This window comes from Xiphias gladius, chromosome 9, assembly GCF_016859285.1.
Source record: "Xiphias gladius isolate SHS-SW01 ecotype Sanya breed wild chromosome 9, ASM1685928v1, whole genome shotgun sequence".
NCBI lineage: Eukaryota > Metazoa > Chordata > Actinopteri > Istiophoriformes > Xiphiidae > Xiphias > Xiphias gladius.
In genome coordinates, this window is record NC_053408.1 from 5,860,895 (window position 1) to 5,881,212 (window position 20,318).

The following is a 20,318-nucleotide window of genomic DNA, read 5'->3' on the forward strand; positions in this document are numbered from 1 at the left end:
TAGCCTGCCTTTATTTATTAGTTTCCCGTTTTAGTAGCCACCACATGCGCACGATTATAGGTAAGTGCACAATTAAAACAATGTTAATTTATAATTAACGATCTGTCCGACTTTGCCCCCCCCCTCCCCGGTTAACTTCATAATTAGAAGAGCGCGAAGGGAAACGGGTGACGTCCCCACTGCCCCTCGGTCGGTGTCGGCCGGTTGCGCGGCCGAGAGCGTTCCACTTTCGCGGAGTCCGCTTCGAATCGCGCCAGACGCCCGGTGACTGTGCGGCTCGCTCCGCCGGGAGCCGGTCCTCGCGTGTCTCCAAAAGCCGCTCTGATGGAATCGATTTTCCCCAAGTTTATTATTCGTTTATTAATTTCTTTTTGTTTTTGTTTATCGGATTAACGAACAGTCGCTGGGGCCACGGGCGAGCCGCGTCGGGGCGAGGCCGCGCGGAAGTCTGGAGCCTGCTAATTTGGTTTGAATAATCCGCCCGTGCCCGGACTCGAGGAGCCCCAGTTAATTGACCTTTATGCCCAATGAGAAAGTTTTTCCAAACTCTCAGCAGAATCCCCGCGCCGAGGATCCCACGGCTTGAGGGGGGGGCGGGGGGCGGGGACGGGGGGGGGACGGACGCCCACACCTCCCCTCCGATTGGTCCGCTCCCAGCCACGAACGGCCGCATAATTGACCCTCCCCGGCAGCTCCACTGGCTGCCGCCGCTGTCACTCCGCCCGCTCGTCTCTCTATAAGGTCCGGGGCTCCAGCGGCGGCTTTAACCAACCTGAGATGAGCCCGGAGACGCGCAGCGGATGCGTCCGTCGCAGCGCAACACTTTTCCAGAGGCTCTTCCTCGCCATTAGCTACGATTGAAAACTCCCCCCAATGCCTTTCCATCCCCGGATATGCCACCTTCCTCGACTGTGCTTAGATTAGCGTGTGTGTCTTTGCTTGCGGGGTTTGTCCAGTTTTTGAGTTTTAGGTGAGCATGTGCGTAATTTTGCGAGGATTGCCGCGGTGCCCCCGGGAGTGAGTTAGGCAATATGCGTCGCTGGGACATGATTCTCAACCGAAAGGCTTATGGAATATAGCCCGGTGTGTCACAGCCTGTACGCCCTCTGGTCCAGCCCCGTGAAGAAGAAGCTACTACTGCTCAGCATCATGTTTTTAATCTGGGTATACATGCTGTACTCCTGCGTGGGCTACTGCTCCACTATGCCAAGTTTGGTGGTGGACAGCTACCGGGGCAAGGAGGCTGGCCCGGCGGTGGGCAAGAGGACAGAGAGCAGCAGAACGGACCTGGTGTCCCGACTGCTGGCCAACCCGCAGCCCTGGGAGGACACGGAGAGCGACTACGAGGAGCCGTCCATCAGGACCGCCGCGTCCAGGGACCTGCTCAATAACGAGCTGGAGACGGACAGAGCCGACGAGTGGGACGAGGTGCGGGGCGAGCAGCAGAGAGCCCCCGAGCCCAGCGCCATGTCCAGCTTCTCCAACGGCTCCGGGAGCAAGAAGCTGCCGCAGGCGATCATCATCGGGGTGAAGAAGGGAGGCACCCGGGCTCTGCTGGAGTTTCTCCGCGTTCATCCGGACATCAGGGCGGTGGGAGCGGAGCCGCACTTCTTCGACCGCAACTATGAGAACGGACTGGAGTGGTACAGGTAAAACCAGTTCACTTTGCGCTACCGGGTCTGGGTGATGGTTGAATATGTCTAGAAAACCAAATGCGACTTTGGACATTTTCGATGAGTTTCTTGCCCCATTAGACAGATGAGCCGGGGGCCGGCGACGCGCTGCTGCGGAGCAGTTACGCTGATATGGACCCCTGCGCCAGCAAATGTGTATCTTTATATTCGTTTGAGTGTTTTGTCGTTACGGGAGAATTTTGCTGGCTTCTCTATTCATTCCCCTCAGAAAATTAAGACCGGCCGATACAACAGAACAAGCGAATTCATCCCAAATCGGTTCACGAGGAGGCTCCTTTGCAAAAGCAGACCGGATTCCGATTTTTAAAAATTGTCACTGTCCGGCAAATTTGGCAGTTTATTCCCGAAGTGGCCCAATCGAGCCAAATAAAACACTTTGGTTGTGACCCCTGCTTCGCCGTGTGTCCGTTTACGCCCTCGGCTGTCGGGCTCGCACGGACGATGCCTTGATATTCAGATGTGTTAATTTTCAGGTTTGACAGCAGAGCTGGTTTAATCGTGTGTGTGTAATTAAAAAAAAAACCTGAAACGAAACAAAACAAAAAAAAAGTATTGACTTGTGTCACACTGGAGCTGCTCGCAGACGGCAGCCGGGGCTGGCCTGTTTCTGCGATGTGCAGTGATCTCTATTGGACACAGTGCAACACTGCACCTTCGCGGGGCTTTCTGCCAAGGTCCGTTTGAATTTTGCTGTTTTTTATTGCTGTTGTTGTTGTTGTTGTTGTTTTTGGTTTTTTTGTAATGATTTTTTGCAAATACGATACGTTGTTTGTTTTTTTTAAATATAAATTACATTGAATTAATTATGGAGCAGGGGTTTTGCTTTAGAGTCAAGTTGTGCTGATTTCAGCTCGCAGTTACCTACTGTTACGCTGACAAAACCTGAGCCCAGCGGCCAATTTCCTACTTGACTTCAGTGCGTACCGCGACATAAGGCTCAACGTGGATGGCACAATGCGCACGGATCTGGCTGAACCCGGCGGGATACGCTGCAAGACTAAGAAATTCCCTAAGCTTTTGATTTAAATGAAAAGAAGGAGAGAATAAAATATAGTGGTTTTCTTCTTGCAGAATATTTAACCTAGTGGCGTTTAGAGAGCCGAGGGGCTCGAAGGCGTCCCGGCCAGTCGCGGGTCAGCGGGCTCTGCAGGCCCCGTAGCCTGCGCTGCAAGAAAAGGGGGGACAGAGCGAGACGGAGTGCGGATCCAGCTCAGGACACAACCGCGAAAAAAAACATCTTCAGAGGGCGACAGGACTAACGTGGTCCTCGTCATTTAAATCACGGAGCCCGAATTGAACGAAGCTGGAGCAAAACACACTTGGTGGCTGTAGGTCACAACACCCGCAGCCTGACACGAAATGAAACGAAAATAGCTCCTCGACCGGGTTATTCTGTTTTTCAACCCCCCCCCACCTGCATTTGAAGTTTGTTTTTTAGGGATCATTTCATCAGAGTGATATTGACGCTTTAACACGACCGGCCCATTGCTTCCTTATTATTATCCACAAATAACCGGGGGCAGGCTTTGGCCGATAAATTTGCCGAATGGCCGAATCGATCTATCGATTGGCTGATGATGGAATTCCACCATAAAATCTCACCGACTACTTCCAGACATTTCCGTCGTTTCAAGTTTTGAAACGTCGAGTCTCGTGTTTCCGAGTCCGGTGAAAGAGTAAGTTTGACAAAGTTTTGTCTGAAGTAAAAAAAAAAAAATATATATATATATATATATATATATACATATATAAAAATTAAAAATTAAAAAACGGGGAAAACATGTCTGACAAAAATTTGACCCCCGACCCCCCCGTCACGCTCTTATTCTGCACGTTAAATACGCGAGACCTGGAGGAGGAGGGCCCCCAAAACAATGTGCCACATCGGGTAGAAAAAGAGCCGAGTGGAGAAAAAAGCAAGTGTCGGCGGCGTCCGAGCTAAAGACGCCGTCGCTTGATTTGTGCGAAGTTTTACGCGCCCGCAGTGATGGAAACTGAGTTTCGCCGCGGGCCCCTCGGGCCTGCGTTTGCGGGGGGAGCTGTTATTCGACCCGGCGTCCACCTACAGTATTTCCAGCTCTCCTGGGCAGGGAATTGTGGAAAAGTGCCGCCTGCCACTTTTTAAGGCCGTGAAACGGAATACTTTTTTTCAGCCACGTAGAGGAGTCAGGACTCGAGGGGTTTTTATTTTTCTCCTGCTGGGATTGAACGTAGGCACACGCAGTGTATCGCCTGAACCGGAGAAAAATCCAGGTTTTTGCCGTGTTTTCTTTCCAAAAAAAAAAAAAAAAACCCTGACACACACAGAAAAGACGTAAAGGACAATGTCGTTGTATTTTCCACTCTGCGCTGAAAAGCAGAATCCGGTAGAGAAAACCTCAGCAGTGAGCGATTTTAGATATTTCTTTGGTCACATGAGGCATTTTCTGCTTCAGCAGGACATATCTAAACAGTGGTGGTTCCGCCCCGCGAGAACCCATTAACTTGTTTGTCTCTGGAGAAGTGGGTATCAGAACAATGAAAATCTGCCAGGCCATACTTCTACGGAAGAACTGCAGCAAGAAATGTATGTCTCGGTGAAACAGCTGGTGTAAGCATTCCCTGAGGTGGAAGGGGGGGGGGGGAGAAAAGTTTTTAGTGCTTCTCCTTCTCAAGTGAGGATGGACAGAGAAAGGAAATCATACTTCATTCACTGCTGATCCTCCAAAGTTTCCCCCTTTGGGACCCGGCGCTGGGGATGAGTTGGGAGACGACACTGGAATGTCCCCGATTGGCAAAAAACTGCGTGGCATTGAGATTTATTCTGAGGTTTTTATGATGGGATCACACCGAGGGTCAGTCGCGGAGGCGGCTCCGGACGCCTATGTGTGTGCCTGTGTGCGTGAGTTGAGCAACTCACCTCTCCTCGTTTGTTCGCTTGCGCAATCTCGCTGCCGTCCAGACATTGTAACCGGCTTGCGCCATCTTCGCCTCTCCCCGGTGGACACACAGTTAGAGCTGGAATGCCACCAAGTGAACGCCGCCATAGAGGGAGCAGAAAAGACTCGGGGAGGCGGCGGACAGAGAGAGAGAGAGGGAGAGGGGGAAGTTTCAAAATGAATGGAGGTGGTGATAACAAGCCGCATTGTGGATTTCTGATGTACTTTGACAGTTTTTGTTAGTGCCAAAGACAAACACATGATTCACGCCTTCGACCGAGGGCTCCTTGTATCAGGAGGTACACATTTCCACTGTGAGGTCATGCATGAACTGGCCCCGAGGAACACACACACACACACACACACACACACACACACACACACACACACACACACACACACACACACACACACACAGAAAGAGTCAGAGCCAGTGTGACTGAATGTGAACATTGGTTCATTATTTCTCAATTTCTGTTTGCACCTATTTGGTGGAGTGGTGGAGAGTGCGACTGGCTGGTTATCTGATCGTGATAAGTGAAAAATGTACTTATCCTAAGCACATACATTAATGGCAAATACAGCGAGTTAATTCCCAAAAAACATGGGTAACCCGGGCAGAGTATATAATCGGGCTCAGGCTCGGCAGTGCGAGCATCTTCAGAAGAAACAGCCTAAGTCACGCTGGATATATATTTTTAATTTGCTACCATGTAACTTGTGGCATTAAAAGTTAAAAAGGCAGAGAAAACAATGTATTAAAACAAGGGAAGAAACCGCCAAATGTATACTATAGTTGTAAAATCAGACAAAAAAAAAGAGCCCAAGAAAAACAAGTACAATTTTCACTAATTTAACTTCTTTGAAAAACACAATAACCTTTGGTTTTAATTTAGCAGCTGCATATAAGATTGCCAATCTTAATATGTATTTAACTATTTATTTACAGTATCACTGTGGAACAAGCTGCAGATAGTTGAAATCTTACTCTTTCTCGACATGGCTGCAGCGTCGTTTTTTGTTTTTCTTTAATGAGAGGTATTTTATTTACGCCTAACTCTCGTTGACTGCGGCCCTCATCTCGTCCTGTCAGTCTGCGGCGCATGTCGCTCCCTTCATATTCCATTTAGCCCTATTGGCTATGAAGGCGCTTTGATTCCTATATAATTACTGTACTGTGGTTTTGCTGTCGTGTCGCGGGCTCTGGTCTCAGCTCGCTGTCGGGGCCCGGCAGTGTCGACGCTGTTGCTCCTCCCTTTGGATTTGGCTTCAGAGTTAAACAAGAAGCTTGGGAACATATTGAGGCGAGCACAGTAATAGTGTTTACGGCCATATGATGGTGTGACTGTTGTGTTTTACTACGGTGGTGTTATGGTTGTGCGACTGTGAGGTTTGTTTTAACTGGACTGTAGCAGAGAGTGCCCGTCGTTTGTTGATCTCTGTGCTGGGACACAAAAAAAAAATTTTTTTGTGAATTTTTGTTCCCAGTCTAGTTCGTGGAGAGACACCGCGGAGGTAAACGAGACTTGGGAAGCAGCGTCAGTAAAAGCTACTCATAGAAGAACACAACAAGAGGACAAGGGGAGCATTGTTGAAACAAGGGCTCCTTTTAAAAAAAGGGGGGAAAAAAAAAGGAAAAAAACCAAAACATGTTCCACTATCAGACATGGGATGCTTGCAGAAGTCTGTGCTGTTTGAAAGCCGTTATCTAAAGGCTAGTCCACCCCCCCACCCCCACTGGTGGTTCTTTCTGAGCCAGAGTCAGACTGCAGCTCCGGGCCGTGTCAGGGACAGTTCTGGATGGGTGCACGTCCTTTTATCTGCTCGCCACAGGGGCGCTGCCGTTTCCACGTAGGTGACCCATCCACTCTCTGTTGCCACTGACCTCGCCCTCCTTCCTTCCTCTCGATGGCGAAAGGGGCCACCTGGTTCTATGGGGCGCCGGTGAAAGGCGTCGGACCAACAATGCATCCAGCGCCCATGTTTGCGCACACACGGGACGTTACGTAGCGAGCCCACAGGTAGAGAAGAGTGTTATTCATCAGATGTATACGCTGTATGGTTGTGACAGGCTCAGCTGGGAAGTCACAAACAATTTTCTTCTCCTGTCACAGAAGAATGAAACGCTCAGACGGCCTGCACAAATGTCGCCGCGGCCTGGCTCCTCAGGGATGGCTGGTATTGATTGGTCAGGCCTGATTGGAGGTAATATGGAGAGATGGGTTAAGGGCCTCTGACTGGGGTCAGGCCCACGTCTGCTTGCTGACAGGGTCTGTGTGTTGACCATCTGCAGACCTACAGAAAGCCGCTGGAAGCTATAAGCCCCGCTGGGGGGTCTTTTAGCGGTTCCCTGCAGAAAACAATGGTATGACAGGACAGTTTTTAGGCCTAGTGAGTTATGTAAATGAGGATTGTTTGAAATCCTCGCATCTCACAGAATCACTGAGCACTGAAACTTCAAGTGGCTCTAACTCAGTTAAAGTTCTGGAGAGGACAATGTTGAATTCAGATGATTAGATACTTTGGCGCTCTGATTGTTTCCCGATTCCTGGAACTCCACGGCTCCGCGGGGACTGAGCGCCTGGCCAGCCAACCGTACAGCTGACAGCAGGTTCACATCCTCCGCTCAAATCCTCAGCTGTAGCGGCCAACATAAAAACAAGCAGATTGAAACTGTGCCTCTGTGTTGGCTAAACTTCATCCCTCCCGGTTCCTCCCCCGAACATCACCCTCAAATCCCTCCCTCGTGAACCGCTTTTCTCCATTCTCCAGCTGTGCACTTGCGCCGCTGGTGTGCAAGAATAGTGTCACATGTCGTGCTCGGTTCGTCCAATCCTGGGCGGGGCCCGCTGCAGGCCTCGCTGACCACGAGTGGCCCTCTCCCAGAGAAGCCTTTGGTCAGCGCAGAGGGACAGAGGCCCTCTCTCCCTGCTGCCTAAGCTGGCATGGCCCATCTGAGAATAGAGAGTAACCGGGGGGTGGAGAAACAGTGAAAAGGCGGCTTTCATCCCCAAATTACGACCGGTTAATTGTGAAAGGGGAGACCTGTGAATAGGGGAGTGGCTGCGCTGCACAGTGGCGGCCTGCCTCCCCCCCCCGCCCCCCACTCCTCCTGATGGTGTCCAGTGAACACTACTACCCACACCAGCGAAGACAATATGGCTGCCACAGACAGGAACCTCCCGCTGGAGCTGAGGATAAAAGCCACAGAGCTTGACAGGAACTTGCTGTCAAACATTCACACACTCCTGATTTCACACAGTTGACGCAAACAGAATAACACGGGCACACGCATTCATTTTAGTGAGCGCGGACTATTGTTTGTGCTCGTCCGCTCCGGCAGAGGATTCGTGTGACCGCTGCAGCTGCTACAGTATGCCTTCGCCCTCCGAGCACTCACTGGTGCTCTCCTCCGTAAGGGTGAAGTCAACGCAATTCAAGATCGACGACAATGAAATACTTATACAGACGTCTAATGAAGTAGTTCTGGAGGAAGAACGGAAGCGTAGGATGGAGAAAGCTGTGTACAAAACCTCCCTCTGTGCAACGTGTGAATTAGGCCCTTTTTAACAAGGTGATAGTTTGGATGTTGTTACACATGTCAGAACAAAACCAGACATCCTCCCTCCAGAGTTAATGGTCATTCATCGCTGCTAAATAAACACTCTTTAGCACGTTAAGAAGGTTCCCCTGGAGGCTGCGGAGAACAAACACTCGAATTATGGTTTTGTTAATCATTCGCTGTTACTCTTGTTAAAGATAGGTTAGTCGGGGAACTCCTAACTGCTTTCCGAAGGAAAAAATAAACCAAGAAAATGTAGTTGAGTGGAAGGTGGAGGAAGAGGAGAAAGTGATGACAGTAAACCTGTAAAGCTTCACTCGTCCCAGGTATTAAGTCCCAGAGGTAGCCATTAGGGTGCTGGAGAGTGTGCCTGCCTCCGGGAGAGAGGAGGGGACACACACACACACACACACACACACACACACACACACACACACACACACACACACACACACACACACACACACACACACACACACAGAAAGAGAGCGAGCGGCTGAGCTCTCCTGAGGTTTCCATTAGCCTGGCAGTAAAAGAGCAGAGCTCATTAGAAGCCCTGAGTCGTCTCTCTGCACCGTGGCTGCTCGACACTAGTCACTCTCCATTTAGATGTACTCCCAGAGCTGCTGAGCTCTCTCATAAGAGCCGTGGAGCACTCCAGCTCAACTCCAAGACAACCTGGCCAAACTCAGTTCAGTTCCAATTATTTTCCACCCTGTGTAGTCCTTCTTGTTTAAGCGATAGAAATCAGGAGGCAGTCCTGGAAACTCCACTCTGCATCTTTGGGGGCAGGAAAACGATCTTATACCATTACTGTTACATTTCCTGCTCTTACTTTACATTTTACAAAACAGCACAACGTCAAACAACCTGCCACCAAAATTTAGCGAACTTTGGTAGAAGGTAGGTTTTGGGTTTAGGAACACGTGACGTTTCACTGCTTTGCTCTCGATTTTCTCACCAACTACTGTGGAACATGGAAAAAGATCTGGCACATGCGCCCTGTGGTTTTTACCTGTGCGTATAATTGGATCCAGGTCGGAATAAATTAAATATCTGACAATTTTTCTGTTTTTTAAATGAGAAATTTAGAAGAACTGTGGCGGTGGACGATGCGCTCTGGATGTGTACTGACAAGAAGAAAAAAGGGGAGGAGAGATCTTGTGGAAAAAAACAAAAACGGTTTAGCTCTTTGAAAAAATGTATGAAAACAAACATCCTCTGAAGTCTTCTGGCCAATGGCTGACGTGTAGTACATTCTGGCATTTCTCTTTTTTTTTTTTTTGGATTTTTTTTGCACCTGCTCTCCATTTTCTGTCTACTCCTTTCATAAATAGCTTATCTTCCTGGCACAGCGTCAGAGCAGATCCTGTTTCGCTTATAACCAAGAGGCTCCCCGATAGAGCTACGGCGAAGAGGTGAAAAACGTTTGTCATCGTGCTCATCAACCGTCCCCTGATCTAAATAACGGATAACCCGAAGCCAAACTTCAAGCTCCGATGTCTGCTCTTGGCAGGGCTTTGCGGCAGAAATGGTTAAAACTGCGCATGTTGTTCTTAACAGCAATTATCTTGTCTTCGGGGTGCTCAGAGATAATGTAGGAGACAACATCTACACTTAAATCCAAAGAGAACTGGAGGACTGCCTGAGGAGTGCTGCTGCCACTCTTTCCATCTCAAGAACGGAGCAGGTTAATTGTCACGACTGGTGTTATCGTTGCTCAATTTAGCTAATTATAGGTTTGCTCGGGAGGCAGGCTGTCTTCAGGAATTTGTAAGCCATTAACCTGCAACAACAGCTGCAGTGCGAGTGATGGAAGCTAAATAATAGCCCAAACACACAGGAAGATGGTTTTCTGCTCACTGAGTGACATACAGTAGAGAGGAAATCCCCTCGTTCTCTCGCACACACTTTGTAGTTCACCTGTCTTCAAAAAGGTGTGCAGGCAGTCATGGGTGACAGCCCATTCAAACAGGATGCAAAGCAGCTTGCTTGCTCCCTCTCTCTCTCTCTTTCTGTGTGTGTGTGTGTGTGTGTGTGTGTGTGTGACTGTCTCATCTAGGGAGTGGGGGTGGTGGCGTGTATGTTCTTCTCGAGTCTGTTTCATCTTTTATTCATCTTTGCTGTAGCTAGATCAAGGAGTCCTGTGCCTCTTGGTGCATGTCAAGTGTCAGGAAATCAGTCAGAATGGCTGATTCTGCCTGCACACCCACACAACAACACCGAGATACGCTCTCTCTCTCGAACACACACACACACACACACACACGCTCACATACACAAGTCGAGTCTTCACCTGTAGCCCTTCATTGTTGTTTGGCCTCTTGTTTTTCTATCCCTTGACGGTTCAACGGTTTGTTTGGTCTGAGCTGTCAGCCACTCACACCCTGGTACTGGTGGAGCGTCGGAATGTGTGGCTAGCTCCGGGCTAACGCCTTCAGCAAACACCCAGGGCAAACACACTGATTAGTGAGGATTACGAGCGCTAAACAAATTCTGGGTAGAATCAGCGAGTGGCGTGTCCGATGACGAGAGCGTGTGGCATGTTTGGTGCTGAGGCACACGGAACGAGTGGCCTGATCGCTGTGGCAGTGGCGGGTGACTCATCTTCTGTCACATGTTAAACAGAAAGCGGTGAGATGTTGTGTAGAAAAATGAAACTTTTTTTGGGCAACACCTTTGAAAGCCTGAAAAGAGGAAAAATGAAACTTGCCTAGGCCTGCTGTTGCACATTCATGAGATGCAGGGAGGAGGTATTTCTACTTTCTACCCTCCACCATCCCTTTCACCAACTCCTCTGTTTTATTTATACCACATGGTGGGCTCCCTCGCTTCACTGCAGGGTTATTAACACTCGGTAATTCCAGGCGGTTGTCTATGGCCACAGGCCGATGTTGTTCCAGGCCCCCGAGAAACCCGTATGGCTGCACACATTCCTGTGCTGTTTTTCAAAGGTGCCAAATCGCAAAAAAACATACTCGAAAACAGATTTTCCCGGTAGGAAAAATGATAGTTACTTATCGAATTGAATAATTTGTGCCTCTGTGATGCTGCCCATCACAAAGCGACCACAATGATAGAAGAGCAGAATGTTTCAGCCTCACTTAAGTATTTTCAGCAATATGTTGTCGGAGTGTCTGACATGTAGTCCGTGATATTGTATGTGGTGGTTGGTTCTCTATTTATTTATTCTGCTTTACTAGTGTCTGATATTGCCTCCAAAACCAGGCTGGCTACGCGCCCGACCTGGATGGTCTATGACCGCAAGGCCCGACTACCCCTCTCTCCCTCCCTCTGTCTTTTCCTCCCTCTTCGACTCACATTTTCTCTGTCGTTCACTCTCCCTCCCCTACACACACTCCGGCCGTAAGAGACGCTAGGATAAAAAATGCTCCACTCCCGCGAAGCATGACTCCCTGATTCCAGTGAAAAATGATTAATGGACGGGTTGCGTTGGTTGGGTTAACTGTTGTGTTTACATGGAGGGTCAGAAGATTCCCAGGCTTCTCTGACATAGTGCAACTTCTTGATGGAGTTAAGGGTGTGAGAGCCGGATTTATCAAACCAGGCCAAGACTGCAGCACAGGGTCTGGGTGTCAAAGTGTCACTGAGCAAGAAACAAGGCTCCTGCCAGTTTGGCCGTTCCACAAAGTATATGTTGCTCTGGAAAGCTTGAAATGGGACTGCTTCATTATACTCTGACCTAAGACCCTGTGAAGTGTTTTTTTTTCCATTTTCCTTAGACTCCCCTTCCTTCTCTCTTGATAAAGACCTTATTAAATGTTCTAATTAAGTACTGTGAGACCAAAGCCTGTAAATGTGTTTTTATTTTTCAAACTGGAAAGTTTGGGTTGCACTAATGGCTTTTCTTCTTCTTTCCTATTTTGTTGATCATCTTGCGACTCTTGAAATTTGTTCTCTGTCTCAGCACCCAAAGTTGGGAACCATCGGTTCTGTAGCTTATCCTTGTAAATCTTATCTTATTTGAGTTAATGAAGAGATCCAAGCTTCTTTATTTAGATTTATTCATCTCTTTAGAACATGATATAGGTCCCTCTTCACCCCTAGTTTTATCAGAAATCCAACACAAGTGTCAGAGATATGACTACACTGATCAACAGCCGCTGATCCGAACCAATTTCCTCCCATTCCCGGCCTGCTTCATTTACAAGGACATGCACTCGTATAGCACTGTTGAAAGTACTAAATGTAGATGGATGACACTGACCTGGGAACTGTGGGGAAAAAGTATGGAGACTGCAGTATTTCAGCTGAAAAAAAAAATCATCAGTCATCATTAATGGGGACTGGCCAAAAAGTGAACCAGTCTGTCGCTGCCAATGTGAAAGAGACTTTCTAAAGAGTTGATCTAGTCAAGCAAGGGAGATATAATAGAAACATTTTCTGACAGGCCATTTTGACAAAAGCATTCCCAGTAAGCTAGAGGAGGAATTTAGCTCTCATCCGTCTAGCTGCATGATATGGACCGTCCCATGCAGGGCCCCACCATCCAGGTCTAAGTGATACTAGGCCAGTCTAAATTATTAATCCTTTTAGCAGAAAGCTGATTCAGAGGGGCTTCCACTCAGCCACCTTCCAGTGAGTTTCCAGTGACACCATTATTCAGTGAAGCCTGCTAATATGAAACCTCAGGCTCAGGAGGTGCACTGACAGTTGACTCTGATCAGGTTGACGAAGCCGTAGCATCACTTAGGGCTCGTCGTGTGGCAAGTTTTGAGTATTAAGTTACAAGCACGTGCGAAGGATACAGCTCGTGCAGATATGGAGGCTTACTCCACAACAGGCGCAAGGGTATGTATGCTTTATGACAGCCAGACACATATCAGCACAAGACCAGAGACGTAAAGGCCACAGATACACACAGACCCCCTTCAGCATACACTCCTGCACGATCTCAGTTTTAAGCAGGGACCTCTGGCTCTTCTCAGCCAGGAAATGAACTGTCAAAAAGCTCTAAGTGGCCGCATACAAACACCTGGACTCTGCTCCAAGTGCTTGAAAGAGAGACCAGATGAAGGGAGCTCTTCTCCCTCTCCGCATTGGAGAGGCCCAACTGACTGCGCCATAAACCATCTTCTTTATTCTTTTAATTTACAGCCAAAGCCATGCTCTGTGGTTAAATATAATGTCAGACTTCAGGCACAGTGGAGAATATTTCAAAATCTCTGGCTTCTGTATGTGCTTAAATGCTACTTTGAAAATAATCAGTGAGCCACCAAAGGGGTGCATGTCTGCTTCCCTTAGTAGTATCCATAGTGTGTGTGTGTGTGTGCGTGTGTGTGTGTGTGTGTGTGCGTGTGCGTTGGTATGTGTGTTATATAAATATATTGGTTACTGCATTTCCATCCCATAGCATGTAGGCCTCTCCTACTGTGAGCTGGGAGCTTTGAAAGGGAACACCGGTAATGATCACTGCTTTTATTTACCAATGACTCATCCGTGGATTTAGGCAACGAACCTTCCATATCTTCATGCATCGGATTTAGAACATGTTCGACGAAGAACGAACAAGTGACGTTCAAGATTTCCTAAAAGTTCTTCTGCGTCCAACACATCGGTTCATGTGAAGGGGCTCGGGTAAGAGGCCCCTTGGAAAAGAAAGGGAGTCTTTCAGTACTTCTTCCCGCATCTGCTCCATCTCCTTATTTCCATTTGTGAAGTGTCACTTCGCTATCGGACCTCAAGGCCTGATTGCCAGGGTTCAGAGGGACTCTGGGGATCAGTGGGAAAGAGAACGGGCTGAAGAGTGGTGCGGAGACCGTGGAGTGTCTTAATGTAAGGAAACCTCAGGATTTCAGCAAGTAGAAGCGAGTTGTTGATTATAAATGTCTGTGTGATTTCCCAGAAGAGCCTTTCCCAGAAGAGTTTGATTTTCTCACCTTGGTCTATACAGACAGGTTATTTCATCCTCTACGTAGAGCTACTTAGAGTGTTGTTTAGTGTATGTTGTTGTTTTGGGTGGTGTTAACCTCCCACAGGGAGATAAAACCCTCTCCAGGCACTTCAGGCCATAAAAAACAGACATTTTTAGCTTTAAATGCCCATAAGGGTAAAAGCCACACCTTCCCTTCAATGGTGGATACAAAATGCCCTCTGATTTGTCTGTATTCAAATAAACAAACCCTCATTTGAGATTCAAATGCTTTCAACATCCAAACATATGAGACAATTGAAAACCTTTTGTATCAAAAAGAAAATCGACAGACACACGCCAAATAGCTTTTTCCTTTTGTCTATGAGCGAACTAGTCATTTCGTCAGGGATGCTGTGACACAGACAGCTCAGTGGCAGCCCGTTATCATCAAATCAAACGTGACAGGAGGGAGGCAAAAGCATCAGACAGAAATAACCCTTTTCCTGCCTGCCATTTATCTCGAGCAGGATGAGGGCTCTTTAAAACACAGGCCAAAGGGCCACTCTGTCGGCCTCTGTTTGATGCTGTCATGTGACAAGGGCTTCTGTTTTGTGTCTTATCACTGTTTTTGGCATGTCTTTCAACTTGGAAATATTCTCAATGGACAAAGGTACAGAGAGCAACGGAGGAAAAAAACTCTACAGATACGGATCGTAAAAGTACGACAAGCACGGAAGTTGCTTTTCTGTCGTTACATTTGAGGACAAGTTAGTTTTTTGCAGTTTTTACTGTTGCTGCCTCCCGAAGTAGAAGCCTGTGGAGTCCTTGGTATCTAAGGGGGACAGGGTGATGTTTGCAGGGCAATTTTGGCACACGTTCTACTTAAGAGCTCTCCAAAAGGCTTCTCTCACTTGAGGTTGAGAGCGACTGGGAAGTAGTCCACTCAGCCCTCGATAAGCACCCCCCCCACCCACCCCGACACACCCCCATCCTCCTCTGCCCTGACCACTGCCCTGCTCACCCCTCTGCTCAGGGACAATGGCTCACTTTCAAAGAAAAGCAGGAAAAAAGAGGAGCCTGGTGTCACAGCGTTGCCTGTTTGCTGACGGAATCTTTGAAAGCAGCACCTCATAAATCAAAAAAGAGCATAATAGGCATTGTTTCTCCAAGAGCTACTTGTCCCCCTAAAATTTCCCCCCTCTCCTCCCTTTTATCTCTTCTTGCCTATTTTACCTCTTTGGCAGAAAGAGTGGGCCAAGTCAGAGGTGGAGGTTTTTTATTAGGGTGGCCTCTTCCTGCAGATTTGGCACCGTTCTAGGGGTTTCTTCACCACTTTCTTTCTCCCTCGCTGTCCAACCATGCCCTTGTTTTATGCTCCTGCAACCCCCACCACTTGATTTAAAAAAAAAAAAAAAAAAAAGGATTCCCTGAGCTTGTATCAGCATAATCTATCACTATGCACATTGTAACTCATGCCTCCTCCCTATCTCCATGCTCCATTGTCATGTTGAAATCGGATTAGACGGGAAGCCATTTGCCTCTTCTGTGTTGGCTCTGGACTCTTTGTGTATGTTAGCACAAGGAATAACAAAAAAGCTTGCAGGCAGTATCACCATTGTGCATCGAGAAAATGACAAATAGCATGCAGTTTAACTCGAGCATGTTCGGTTTATATTCCTTGAAGAGGTGCTGTATAAACAGTTTTAAATTGTGGCAGAGAATTGTGAACGTGCGTGTGCTCATATTGTGTTGTTTGCACTCATATCGCCAGCAATGGTTTGCTGGCAGAAAGATCTGTCATGCTCTTGCATAAAACCACATGCTGTATCTGTTTTGATTTCAATAGACTATTAATGGCGTTTTGGAAACAGCCTTTCTTTCCCTCCGTCTACTCGATTCAACCCGCTGATGTGTCAGCAATCAAGAAGATATTATCATAATTAGATCACTCACAGCGCATGAGGATTACACCAATCTGCCAACACCATTTCCACAAGGCTTTCTATTCGTTACCTGGGGTTGGGCATTTTCCCTTTCCCTTTCCCTTTCACCATTCCCTTTTCTTGCACGCAAATATTTGAATTGATGTTACATGAATTAGCCATGAGCTAGATGGACATGAACTAGATTCGGGCTCTTAGAGTACATTTCTGAGGAATAGCTGAAGCTAAGGGGTAGAACCAAGCATTACAGACTTCTGACTGTACAGAATCTGTCCAACATTGTAGTTTCGACATCTTTTACCTTTCTCGGTGTTTAAATACTCTGTGTGGGATTACATAGTATTTGAATGGGATCCACTACAATAGAACTGTCGGCACAATGGTGTATCAGTGCTCAAGCCTTAACAACAAAGGCAAGGTTCAGGGTACAACAACCTAACAGGAGTCTTATCTCTGAGAGTGGGTTCACCCTGATAGACCAGTGCCCCCTGCTTATCTCCCTTCTCCTTTGTTTTTTCCTCCTTTAAGTGCTCTAAACTGCTAATATGCTGGTTTTGGTTGTCGGTGTCTCCCTGGAGTTTTTCCTTCTCGAGTGTCAGTAGTCGTCCGTTTCATTTGACTGTTCTAGCTGTTGTAGTCTCCAGTCCTTAATATGAACCCTTCCCATCCAGCCAGCACCAGCAACACATCTTAACCCACGTACATCACACAGACTAGTGCATCACCTCCTGGTGCGGTGGACCAAAGAGTGAAAGGTGATCCATGTCCCGATGTCAGTCAAACCGCTCTTATCGCCTCCGCCATAATCTAGACTCTGTGGTTGGCCACCGGTTCTGAAACCTAATACTGAGAGTGAAAAATGCATTCACTTTTCCTTCAAAACCATTTGGTCTCAAGTACTTCTTGATTATATGTCTGCCTGTAACATATCTGTGTCAGGTCCATCAGCCAGCCTTCACCCAAAACCAAACCCACTCTTGTCAAAAAACAGATTCCCTTTCTGAAACAAGCCTCATCATCTTTCAGCGATCTAGCAATTTTTATTTTTTGCAGATGGGACGAGGGGCGGGGCACCGTGGTAAAGCTATGCCTGTGTCAGCAAGGCAGACTGAGTGTGGTTTTGTTTTTGTGCTCTAATGGTATAAAGAGGGAGGTGGATTTTGATTAAGTCTGACCACTTTGGAACATTACATCCAGCAGTGAGATTTGAGGAAAGATGAACTAGATCATAAAAAAAATGCATTGTAAGGGTGAATCAAAATTATTCATAATGAAATTTGTGAAGGGGTAAAAGAGCAGGTTAGCTGCAAATAGAAGAGGGGGGATTCAAGAATCTGGGCTGAGGAGGGAAAACCCAGCTTCTAATTCCTAATATGGTTAAATTCAGGATTGGTCATGTTTGGAAATCCCAGTAAATGTTGCCGTGTGTTTGATTATCCAGCAAATAAGGTTTTTTCTGTTTTCTGTCAGAGGTTAGATATCTCGTGCGTGAGTGAGCTTGTTGATGTTGGAGAGCTGCCTGCACTAATAGGTTTTTAAGCCCTATAATAAGGCTGAACACAGCCAGCGAGTCAATAACTACAGAAAACAGTACACTCCATCAACTTGATTACATTATGCAAGACCTAGCTCCACCATACCCTTCTCCTAACCTCCTTTTCGTGTCCTCATTCATTTTTTCTGTAGGGAGCTGATGCCCAAGACCCTCGAGGGCCAGATCACCATGGAGAAAACGCCCAGCTACTTTGTGACCAGAGAGGCTCCAGCCCGGATCTCCGCCATGTCCCGGGACACCAAGCTGATTGTGGTAGTGAGGGACCCCGTCACCAGGGCTATCTCAGACTACACGCAGACACTGTCTAAGAAGCCTGACATTCCCTCTTTCGAGAGCCTCACCTTCAAAAACAGGACTACGGGGCTCATCGACACCTCATGGAGCGCCATCCAGATCGGCATCTACGCCAAGCACCTGGACAACTGGCTGCAGTACTTCCCCATGGACCAGATCCTGTTTGTGAGTGGCGAGCGTCTGATCAGCGACCCGGCCGGAGAGCTGGGCCGCGTGCAGGACTTCCTGGGGCTCAAGAGGATCATCACAGACAAACACTTTTACTTCAACCAGACCAAGGGTTTCCCGTGCCTCAAGAAGGCAGAGGGCAGCAGCAAGCCCCACTGCCTGGGCAAAACCAAAGGGAGGACCCATCCAAACATTGACCCTGAGGTGGTGCAGAGGCTACGGGACTTCTACAGGCCCTTCAACATGAAGTTCTACCAGATGACAGGACATAACTTTGGTTGGGATTGACGTGAAAATTATGAGAGACATTCTTTGTTTATTTGTTAAGAAGTAATTTTTTTTCCTCTGTAATTCAATGGCAAGATGTGGAGATATTGCTATATATATGTAAAATGTACAGAAATCTATTTTATAATAATTTATTTTTATTTCTTAACAATTAATTCACTAAGCTGCCTAACCATATTTGTACATAACATCTGGCCCACATGTTGTTTTTAACATTCCTCATTTTAATTTTGAATTCTCTCGCTCCTCCCTCGTGGTTCTGTAATCTCAGCGGATTTATCGGTGCTTCATAATGCAGATAATCAGCGATAACTGAGGAAGAAACTGGGGGGGATCATGTAAAAGCACCATATTACGGGTACAGAGTGCTCACAGAGAAGTGGAGAACACCTATCCATGTGCATCCTCATTTATATACGCAGCAACACTTTACCTTCATCTTTTTCAAACCCTTTCATTCTGAGTGTGATTATTCTATAATGTGTTTCACTAAAATACAGATCTTCCACTTAAGTTTTTTTTTTTTTTTTTTTTTAGGTATTAGCCTAAGCTACAGACACCACGTCCCTTCCCACTCAATAACAGGTAGATCAATAGGTCTAACTGATCCTCATTGTGTCATCCATGCTTAAAGTATACAGCTGCCCTTTGATTCTCGGTGCTCCTGCTGCCTGTTCTAATGAATGACCCATCCATCAAATGTTAAATCCTATCCCGACCCACATAGAGGCCCATGTTAACATTATGCTAATTGGGTAAAGGTAACTGGAGGATCGATCGAGCTTTGTCTCTCTGACTCTCCATTAGAAGCAGTGTTGGCCGAGAGCCAGGCTCTTGCCCTATCCATTCAGTTCAAAGGTCACGCAAAGTCTCAATCAAATTTCCTTGAGCTGCATTTGATTTGTTGTGGAGAGCAGAGCTGGAGCACAGCAGGTCAGGGGGCCGTATGTGCCTTGTTTTCGCAGTGAGATGGAAAATCTTTGCATGAGGTAGCAGAGGCATATCTGTCAGAAATCGAAAATAAAGATGGAGAAGATGACAGACAAACAACAACCAGGCTTCACCTCACTGAAACAGTGCTCCTTCAATCAGAGGTCCACCAGGCCATGTCTTAGATTCCAGACTAAAGAGATCAAAGGAAGAGGAGAGGTTTTTTGTCAAGCACTCTCAGCACAGCAAGAATTGCCTCAGGAAGGGTTTCATTGTCTAACCTCTAGTTTCATCAGAAAAACCTCATGTGCCATCGTCCATGGCCTATATACTTTATGGCTTATTTACCGTCATCATCCTCACGTTGCATCTCTTCATAACAGATCTCAACTCTCTACTTGTTGCCAAAAAAATACCCTTCGGGTTGATATCATGTTTCGCTACCTTCTACCCCCGCCCCCCATTGCTTCTTTGTTTTGTCTTTCTGCTTGAATGCTTGATATGCAAGAGTGAGAAAATGCGTAGTTATGATGCTCTGAAGTGCTGCCCCGTCTCATTGCGGCGGGCGGCACGCTATTTTAAAGGGGGACAGGGGGACGGCCATGCTGTGATACGTTATGCCGTGCTACGCTATGCTATGCATGCTCAATGCGGTGGCCATAATGAAAATGCAGGGATCATGGGAAGGGTTCATTAGCGTCCAGAGGAGGCCTTCATGTGTTCAAGCACGGCCCAGACTGAATGTACAAAAACCCATCCTCTCAGTCAGTTTCAAAGGTCAGATTGTCACTCAGCTTTAGTTAAAGTTAAACTTGATTGTCCTACTTTCCTTCTGAAATTAAGGAAACGTTGTGCCTCTATCCAACACAGTTAGCCTGCTCCTGCCATTAAAACATATGATGACCTTGATTCAGTTTTCCTCTTATTTTCCAGCTGAAACCGGCCAATGGTAGCAGGGGAGATGGAGGCTTGTTACACTGTATTTTTTTTTTGTAGTGCTATCCCTCCACTCCGCCTGAGCGAATTTTAAGCCTTCGCCCCCCTTCATTCATTAGTGCAATGTCTGATTCTAAAAAGCATTTATGGTGACC

At 47.2% G+C, this 20,318-nt stretch overlaps 1 protein-coding gene across 1 annotated transcript; it reads left to right on the forward strand.

Moving 5' to 3' along the window:
• Positions 1-788: 788 nt before the first annotated feature.
• On the forward strand, positions 789-18,751 carry hs3st3b1b (heparan sulfate (glucosamine) 3-O-sulfotransferase 3B1b). Its single transcript, XM_040134388.1, has 2 exons — positions 789-1,649; positions 17,679-18,751. The coding sequence occupies exons 1-2, from the start codon at positions 1,069-1,071 to the stop codon at positions 18,295-18,297; spliced, it is 1,200 nt and encodes a 399-aa protein (XP_039990322.1). The 5' UTR covers positions 789-1,068; the 3' UTR covers positions 18,298-18,751.
• The last annotated feature ends 1,567 nt before the right edge of the window (positions 18,752-20,318 follow it).

Coding starts and splice junctions, on each gene's coding strand:
- hs3st3b1b (XM_040134388.1), top strand. CDS start 1,069: ATGGAATATAGCCCGGTGTGTCACAGCCTGTACGCCCTCTGGTCCAGC. Junction 1,650..17,678: donor AACGGACTGGAGTGGTACAG/GTAAAACCAGTT, acceptor TTTTTTCTGTAG/GGAGCTGATGCCCAAGACCC.